This window comes from Bufo gargarizans, chromosome 7 (genome assembly GCF_014858855.1).
Source record: "Bufo gargarizans isolate SCDJY-AF-19 chromosome 7, ASM1485885v1, whole genome shotgun sequence".
NCBI classification, from domain to species: Eukaryota; Metazoa; Chordata; class Amphibia; order Anura; family Bufonidae; genus Bufo; species Bufo gargarizans.
In genome coordinates, this window is record NC_058086.1 from 95760425 (window position 1) to 95769647 (window position 9223).

General features: G+C 41.3%; 1 protein-coding gene across 4 annotated transcripts in view; it reads left to right on the forward strand.

Annotated features, from left to right (window-relative positions):
• The window catches only part of SCYL3 (SCY1 like pseudokinase 3), a 445770-nt gene extending 439530 nt beyond the window's left edge, over positions 1–6240 (forward strand). For all 4 annotated transcript variants that reach the window (XM_044301161.1, XM_044301165.1, XM_044301163.1 and 1 more), the window contains one exon: positions 5458–6240. In XM_044301161.1, the coding sequence (XP_044157096.1) occupies positions 5458–5523 (66 nt within the window). In that variant the 3' untranslated portion in view covers positions 5524–6240. The remainder of the gene's footprint in view (positions 1–5457) is intronic.
• The last annotated feature ends 2983 nt before the right edge of the window (positions 6241–9223 follow it).

A 9223-nucleotide genomic window follows, 5' to 3' on the forward strand; every position in this document is an offset into this window, starting at 1 on the left:
AGGCACAGCACACCAACATCAAAACCTCATCCCAACTGTGAAGTATGGTGGTGGGGGCATCAGGGTTTGGGGCTGCTTTGCTGCATCAGGGACTGGAGGGATTGCTATCATCAAAGGAAAAATGAATTCCTAAGTTTATCAAGACATTTTGCAGGAGAACTTAAGGCCATCTGTCTACCAGCTGAAGCTCAACAGAAGATGGGTGTTGCAACAGGACAACGACTCAAAGCATAGAAGTAAATCAACAACAGAATGGCTTAAACAGAAGAAAATACACCTTCTGGAGTGGCCCAGTCAGAGTCCTGACCTCAACCCGATTGAGATGTTGTGGCATGACCTCAAGAAAGCGATTCACACAAGACATCCCAAGAATATTGCTGAACTGAAACAGTTCTGTAAAGAGGAATGGTCAAGAATTACTCCCGACTGTTGTGCACGTCTGATCTGCAACTACAGGAAACGTTTGGTTGAAGTTATTGCTGCCAAAGGAGGTTCAACCAGTTATTAAATCCAAGGGTTCAGATACTTTTTCCACCTGCACTGTGAAGGTTTACATGGTGTGTTCAATAAAAACATTGTAACATTTAATTATTTGTGTGTTATTAGTTTAAGCAGACTGTGATTGTCTATTGTTGTGCCTTAGATGAAGATCAGATCACATTTCATGACCAATTTGTGCATAAATCCATATCATTCTAAAGGGTTCACATACTTTTTCTTGCAACTGTATTCCCTGATGTGGTGAATGTCACCAGATCACCTTTCAGCAGGCATCCCATGGACATTTGCGAATCAGACTATAGTAACCACAGATGCAAGGTCCTTGGGGATGGGGGGCCCACTCCCAGAGCAGGCATTGGCAGTGGAGCTGGGATCTGAGTACAAGAAAGAGATCATCCAACTTCGAGGAATTAAAAGCAGTACAAATGGCACTAACAATAGCACTTCCAGAAGTAAGGAACAAAAGTATGATTTTCCATACAGACAACTCAACAGTGGTGTCTTATATAAATCGTTGGGGTGGGAGGCGAGAGTATCCTCCCTTCTTCATCTATGTCAGGAAATTTTCTGTTTAGCGGAATCAAGGAGACTCTTCCTTTCTGCAATATACCTAAAAGGGAAGGAAAATACTGTAGCAGACTTTCTAAGCCGAGGCCCAGGCAGGGAGACTGGTGCTTGAACAAAGAAGTGGACCTGTTTACCTCCCTAGCCAACAGGAAGGTAGAAAGGATTTTTCTACCTAATTTTTTTGGACAACCCATCGGCAGTGGATGGTTTAGCCCAGGACTGGAGTCTGGAGACTTTTTCACCCCAATCCAGAACTACTTCACTTGTCACCATGGATGTTGAGAGGAAAATCTGTTTAGGAAGGGGCTTGTCAGATAAGGTGGTTTCCACAATGCTGAAGAGTAAAAAAGAGGTTACCTCAAAAAAAAATATAAAGGTCTGGAATGTGTTCTCTTCCCTTTTAGATCATAATCCAAATCCGCTTAGGGGTCCAGAAATTCCAAAGGTGTTAGAATTTTTACAGGCAGGTCTTGACAGACATCTTAAAGCTTCAATCTTGAAGGTACAGGTAACCACCCTAAGTAACTTTTTTGATTTCAGATTAGCAGAGCATCCCTGGTTCAGGAGATTTTTATTGGCTGCCTCTTGGGCTCATCCTTCCCTCAGAAACGTTGTCTCCTCCTTGGGATCTGAATACAGTTCTAACAGCTCTATCTCAGAAGCCATTTGAGCCGTTAAGTGACATTTCTATTAAGATGCTCTGTTACAAGTTAACCTTCCTTCTTGCTATAATTCGGCCAGAAGGGTATCCAAAATTCAAGCCTTTTCTGCCTTTCCTCCATATACTACGATCTTGGAAGATAAGGTTATCATAAGGCCTATCCCTTCCTTCCAACCCAAGGTGGTGTCTGATTTCCATATGAATCAGGATGTTGTTCTTCCATCTTTTTGCCCTAACCCGGCCAATGCATTAGAGGAAAAACTTAATTGTTCAGACTAAGAAGGTGTTTGCTTTTTTTTACCTAGATTCCGCCTCTCCTTGGAGAATAGATGAAAACCATCTTATTCAGTTCCAGGGAAGGTGTGGGGGCCATAAAGTATCCTCTAGTGTGATAGCTAGATGGGTTAAATATGCTATATCAATGGCTTATTCTTCCCTTGATCTTCCTTCACCTTCAGAATTCTGAGCTCATTCTACAAGGGCAGTAGCTACCTCATGGGCAGAAAGGGCCGATGCTTCTTTCAGCCAGATATGTAGAGCAGCTACTTGGAGTTCTCCCCACACTTTTTTCAAACGTTATAGATTGCATTTCAACACGGATGCGGCCTTTGGAAGGAAAGTGCTTCAGTCCATAGTCCCCCCCCCCCCCCCCCCTAATTTTTTTGATTTATATTTTATTCTCGCATGGGTGCCGTCATGGGTTAGGGGAAAACGATAATTGCTTTTACCGGTAATAGTTTTTCTTGAAACCTATGACCGCACCCCCAAGTTCCCTCCCCCCAAAAATAGAAAATTAAAAATGTTTCTTTTGCATAAGTATAATATCTGATATAATACAATATGTGTGTTTTTTTTTTTTCAATTCCCTTAAGTCTTGGGGAATTACTGGATTTATTGCTTCTTCTTCTTCTTCTTGGTGGTTGGCACACCTCCGGAGTTCGGTTATTATAATCACTGAGGTGTGGTTGGGGTGTGAACCTTTTTATCTCATCAGATTTCCTGTCCTGGATGGGAGATCCCGCTCGCATGGGTGCCTTCTTGGGTTTCAAGAAAAACAATTACCTGTAAGAGCAATTATTGTTTTCCTGTAGGGATGCCACTTCACAGCTCCTCCGTACTTCTCTGCGCGCTGCACTTTAGTCCTGATATCACGCAGCGTCAGATCATGCACTATTTCCAGACGATGTGTTAGGGATGAAAGTGCAGCGGGGTGCGGGCCAGCGGGGGACCACTGAGCGGTAAGAGTAGCAAGCACTTCAGCCCCGCTCCGTGGTCACATGGCACAAACAAATCCTCGATGCAAAAAAATTGTGTCAAGGATTTTTTTGTGTCGAATTAATCAATTCAATCGAGTAATCGCTTCAGCCCTAATCGATGGAAAACTTCAATTCATAACAAAGCTAAATTTCCTTGTGGTAATGAATCAGTTTTTTCTAAAATGGCAGAAGGACATGTTACTAAGTGAAAGTAAGAAGCCTGGGAACGGAAGGTCACACATAATGCCGTGCAGCTAGCCAATACGCAGATAGCCATCCCTTGTGATGTTATAGCCATATGAAAGCCTCATTCCGTGCGGTCTCTGCCATTATGCTGTAAACTGAGCATAGGGAGATAATTTACAAGCGCTCATGTGCTAGGGACAGTGTTGCTGAAAACTGTTAATAGAACAATATTGGACAGAGGGTGTGCATCACTGTGCAGTGCACCGACATTCAGAGTTGGGCTGCATGCACGCGGCCATTCCATGCATTGGGGACCGCAATTGCGGTCCCCAGTGCACTGACAACATCCATGCAGCGGGCCAGACCCATTCAACTTGAATGGGTCTGTGGTCTGTCAGCACCCCCAAAAAATATGACATGTCATATTTATTTGCGGTGCGGAACAACAGAAATAAACACCACGGAGGTACTCCATAGTGCTTCCGGTGTTCCGTTCCGTGACTCCGTTCTGCATCTCCGGAATTGCGGACCCATTCAAGTGAATGGGTCCGCATGCGTGGTGCACACATGAGGCCTTAATCTGTTTTTATGGTGATCTAGCTAGTGTGCCTCAGTATTAAAGGGAATGTGTCATCAGAAAATGACCTGCTGTTTAAATCACTTTTTATGTTTAACATATTTTTGAATAATTTTTTGATGATGTTATTTTTAACATTTAATATTTAAACTAAAACAAAAAAAAGCCTGAAGTTATTGCACTGGCCACTATGTGTTATAATTAGCACCACTTAATTTGTACAGACCACTTTACTGCAGTTATCTCTCTTTAATCCTGCCTGTAATTATATTACCTCTGTGTATAGCTAAGGCTACTTTCACACTGGCGTTTCTGGGTCCACTTGTGATATCCGTTTGAGGGCTTTCACAAGCGGACCAAAACGGATCAGTTCAGCCCCAATGCATTCTGAATAAATAAGGATCCGTTCAGAATGCATCAGTTTGGCTGCGTTTGGTCTCCACTCCGCTTTTGAGGCGGACACCAAAACGCTGCTTGCAGCGTTTTTTTGTCAGCCTGACGATGTGGAGCCAAACGGATCCGTCGTCACTTACAATGTAAGTCAATGGGGATAAATCAGTTTTCACTGACACGATATGGTGCAATTGAAAACGGATTAGTCCCCCATTGACTTTCAATGTAAGTCAAGACGGATCCGTTTTGACTTAGACTTTTTTTTGAAAGAATAATGCAAACTGATTTGTTCTGAACGGATACAAGCGGTTGCATTATCGGTGCGGATCCGTCTGTGCAGATACAAGACGGATGCGCACCGAACGCAGATGTGAAAGTAGCCTAAGGCAGCATTCACAGTAGGTGATTGTCAAATCTTATCTTATTCTTTCCTTGTACCTCTGCACAGGTCACAGAGCATGCCTAGAAAATTTTCCCATGTAAGTCAATAGGGTCCCCTCCTGTCCATAATGTTCAGGAAATTAAAAAAAATATACAATCAGAAAATAAAAATAGATCAGAAAAAAAGGAGATGTGTTACTATCTGATTTTTAACTGGGCGGTAAAATTTTTGGCAACACAGGCAGGTGTCATATAACGCAGTGTGCATCACTGCTGCTGCTAAAACCCTCCCTACTATGTCATGGGGCAACTACTGTCACTGTTACGGCCGTGTATGGAGCGGGCTTACTGCAGCAGCCTGCTCCACACATTCTCTCAGCCATCATGATGTACGGGTATACCTGATTTATAGTGATTTGTGACAAATTAATTCTTAACTAATTAAATTTCTTGGCAAACTTCGGTGAATCGGTCAAATAGAATTTTTTTAACTTTGTTCATCTCCACTTGTGCCCATTTTAAGGACCTACTACCTACCTCTAACTTTGTCATTAGTGTCAGTGGGTTGTCATCAGACCCTTCCAGTAATATATGAACCCGATCCACGATATATCTATATTTAGGGCCAAGAAGTTAACACACTGTTTAATAATCCTTGTCTTTGTGACAGATTGCCCTATCTGTACGCCTAGTAAAAGAATATCCCACTAGCAATGCCGCATTGTACATACAGGTATACAGGTCAGATTCAGTAGACTTTACAATGATATTTGCGGGATGCTTGAAAATGATAGCTCAGCTGTCATACTCATTGGTTCCCTTGTGAGAACTGTATATATATTAGAGTAAATCTTGGGAAGTGTCTGTTTCACTACTTTATGAATAGAAAGGTCACTGTGATCATACTGACGTAATTTTTTCCCATTTTCTTACAGACAGAAACTGAAGGCTGGGATGAAGAGAATGATTTTGGTTGGGAGGAAGATTCTAAGAACTGGTGATAGGCTCGAGATTATCAACTATAATATTTATTATAGAGGGAAACTGCCTCCTATTTTGCTGTGTGTTGACCACACTTTTGACCTGTCGTGCAAAATGCTACATGTTGGCCAGTGGCATTGATTCTACTAATCTCATTGATTGGTGTTTACTTCTCTTGATTTAGAAGTAATTAAATATCTGAAGTAATATTACATATTTTCGAGAACAAAGGTTATAAAGGGGTTTTCTTGCAATGATTATTAATGACTGCAAGCAACTTGTCTTAGAATGTGACCTGTACAGGTTGCCTCCAATCACGGAGCAGAGTGGGAGGAGATGAGGGACAGGGGACTTGTTATACATTGGTCCATGGCTTACCTTTAAACTGGTGAACATTTTTGTCCAGCCCATACTACACAGGATAGTTACAGTTCTCTCTATTGTAAATCAGGAACTCTGCTGTATAATACTGTATATAGTAATATTATGATCCTTTGTGCAATATGTTGGCATGGCTGAGCAGCTCGACAGGAATGTCGAGGTCATGCCCTGTTCCTCTGACAAAAAAACAGCTGTCATATCAAACATAGGTTCGCATCATTACCATTTATTGCCCTACAATACACAGCAATTAAGCAATCATTCCTGTTACATGAACCAATGTAAAGTGTAGGCAACCCATCTTAGTCACATTCTAGGACATGTTGCTTGCAGTCATTAATAACCATTCAAGGAGAAACCCTTTAAAGCAGGGATGCTCAACCTGCGGCCCTCCAGCTGTTGCAAAACTACAACTCCCAGCATGCCTGGACAGTGTACAGCTATAAGGGCATGCTGGGATTTGTAATTTTGTAACAGCTGGAGGGCCGCAGGTTGAGCATCCCTGCTTAAAACAATAAAAAAAAATAGTTTGCCTGGGTTTATACAGAAACAACTGAGTAGCCTATGGTGTTTCCATAACTCCATGGACATTAGTGGAAACAACACAGCTAGCTATGCGGTTTCTGTAACGCAGTAGCTTTGAAAATAGCATTGATCACTGTGCTATTCTGTTTGTATCGCTCTCCTTAATGAGAATGTGAACCGTGTACCTTCTTGGCTGTATCTGTAACCCTGGCCACCACCTTAGCTTCCACTGGTCACTGGTATTTCAATCTCAGCCACTAAATGATAAACTAATTAGTATTTTGCTAGGTGGTGTTATGAATTAAACATGTAGAAGTAGTTATGGTGGCGGCACAATAGGACTTTTTAGTAGCTGGAAGTGTTTTATGGAGAACATCAACATCTGAAACCTTAGTGACACATAACAATGCTATTAAATTAGTCTATTAATAGGTAAATGGCACGGGCAGAAAAATATTTTATGTCATGGCGATCTTTACTGTCATGCTTAATAATGGGTCAGTTAAACTACCTTATTATTAGCTTTATGAAAATTTGGTTAAAGGAATTTCAACCATTGATGTGACAACTACTGTGGAATATTTTCACTATTTTATTACTAGGTGCTGTGTATAAATAGGAAACTAAACAGCTGGGAAATGTTTTTTACCTATAGATGCAGTCCTTTTATCCTTGTACCGAAACAGTAATTTTCAGTAAATTCTAAAATATTCCTAATTTCATCATTTTGAAGTTTTACCCAAAGAAAAAAACAGGTTCGATGGTTTAGTAAAAGGGGAAACATCAATGTGTCATCAGAAAATGACCTGCTGTTTAATCACTTTTTTATGGTTAACATATATTTAAAGAATTTTTTATGTTTTTCATTTTCCATGTATTCCATATATTTAATCAAAAAGGATAAAGTCCTGCAGTTTTCGCACTGGCTACTATGTCTAATAATTGGCACCACTTCTTGGTTTGTACAGATTACTGTGGTTACCGTAACTCATTCTAATCCTGCCTGTAGTGATATCATGTTTGTGTATAAGCAAGACAGGATCTACCATTCACAACAGGTGATTCTCGGCATAATGCTTAGTAAACCGCACATGCTTAGCATGCACATCTGCTTCCGTTACGTTATCAGGTTATCCGTTGCACGCATCGTGAACCGCAAGCTGTACCATTGTAACAGAGTATATATCAAGTAATTGATGTTTGGCAAAATCAAATTATACAGATCAAAGAGGATTGAATATATCCAGGGAGAGGGGAGCAGGACCAAATTTTGTTTTATAAAGGTGGGATGCAGAATCCTTCACACCCGGTCTCATTTTCAAATGTGGCCATGGTGTATCAGGGGGCAGCACCAGTTACTCATTATCTGGAAACTAGACATAGAATATAACTGTGCAAGCCACATGTCCAATTCCACCATTTTAATGGAATTTTGTACATAGTGGGGAGGAGTGTTCAAATAGATAATGGAAAAAATCCAAAATCCATACCAACCCCCGAGGATATCATTGTGTGTCAAGGGCCTGCAGCAAACAGACTGCTGGCACACATATGTATCACTTAATTCCCATATGTATTTTAAGTTAATGCCTGCAATACCCTATACCTACCATCTCATATAAAGGGGGAAATACCCATATGGTGAACTACTGCCTATATCGGACATATATTGGATATAAAAAGTCTACACACCTGTTCAAATGTAAGGTTTCTGTGCTGTAAAAAAATGAGACAAAGATAAATCATTTCAGAATGTTTTCCACTTTTAATGTGACATATAAACTGTACAACTCAATTGAACAAAAAACAAACTAAAATCTTTTAGGTAGAGAGAAAAAAAATAATATAAAAATAAAATATGGTTGCATAAGTGTGCACACCCTTAAACTAATACTTTGTTGAAGCACCTTTTGATTTTATTACAGCACTCAGTCTTTTTGGGTATGAGTCTATCAGTATGGCACATTTTGACTTGGCAAGATTTGCACACTCTTCTTTGCAAAAACACTCCAAATCTGTCAGATTGCGAGGGCATCTCCTGTGCACAGCCCTCTTTAGATCACCCCACAGATTTTAAATCAAATTCAGGTCTGGGCTCTGGCTGGGCCATTCCAAAACTTTACTCTTGTTCTGGTGAAGCCATTCCTTTGTTGATTTAGATGTTTGCTTTGGGTCGTTGTGATGCTGAAAGATGCAGTTCTTCATGTTCAGCTTTCTAGCAGAAGCCTGAAGGGTTTGTGCCAATATTGACTGGTATTTGGAACTGTTCATAATTCCCTCCAGCTTAACGAGGGCCCCAGTTCCAGCAGAAGAAAAACAGCCCCAAAGCATGATGCTGCCACCACCATGTTTCACTGTGGGTATAGTGTTCTTTTGGTGATGTGCAGTGTTGTTTTTGGGCCAAACATATCTTTTGGAATTATGGCCAAAAAGTTCAACCTTGGTTCCATCAGAACATAACACCTTTTCCCACATGCTTTTGGAAGACTTCAGATGTGTTTTTGCAAAATGTAGCCTGGCTTGGATGTTTTTCTTCGTAAGAAAAGGCTTTAGTCTTGCCACTCTACCCCATAGCCCAGACATATGAAGAATACAAAAGATTGTTGTCACATGTACCACACAGCCAGTACTTGCCAGATATTCCTGCAGCTCCTTTAACGACTACAGGACCGCCGCACGCAGGAGTGCCTCCTGGTGGCGGCCCTGTCATTCCTCCTGGACGCGCCGGCGCGTCCTCTCGCGAGATGCAAGATTTCCTGTGAACGCGCACACACAGGCGCGCGCGTTCACAGGATCGGCAGGTAAACTAGTGGA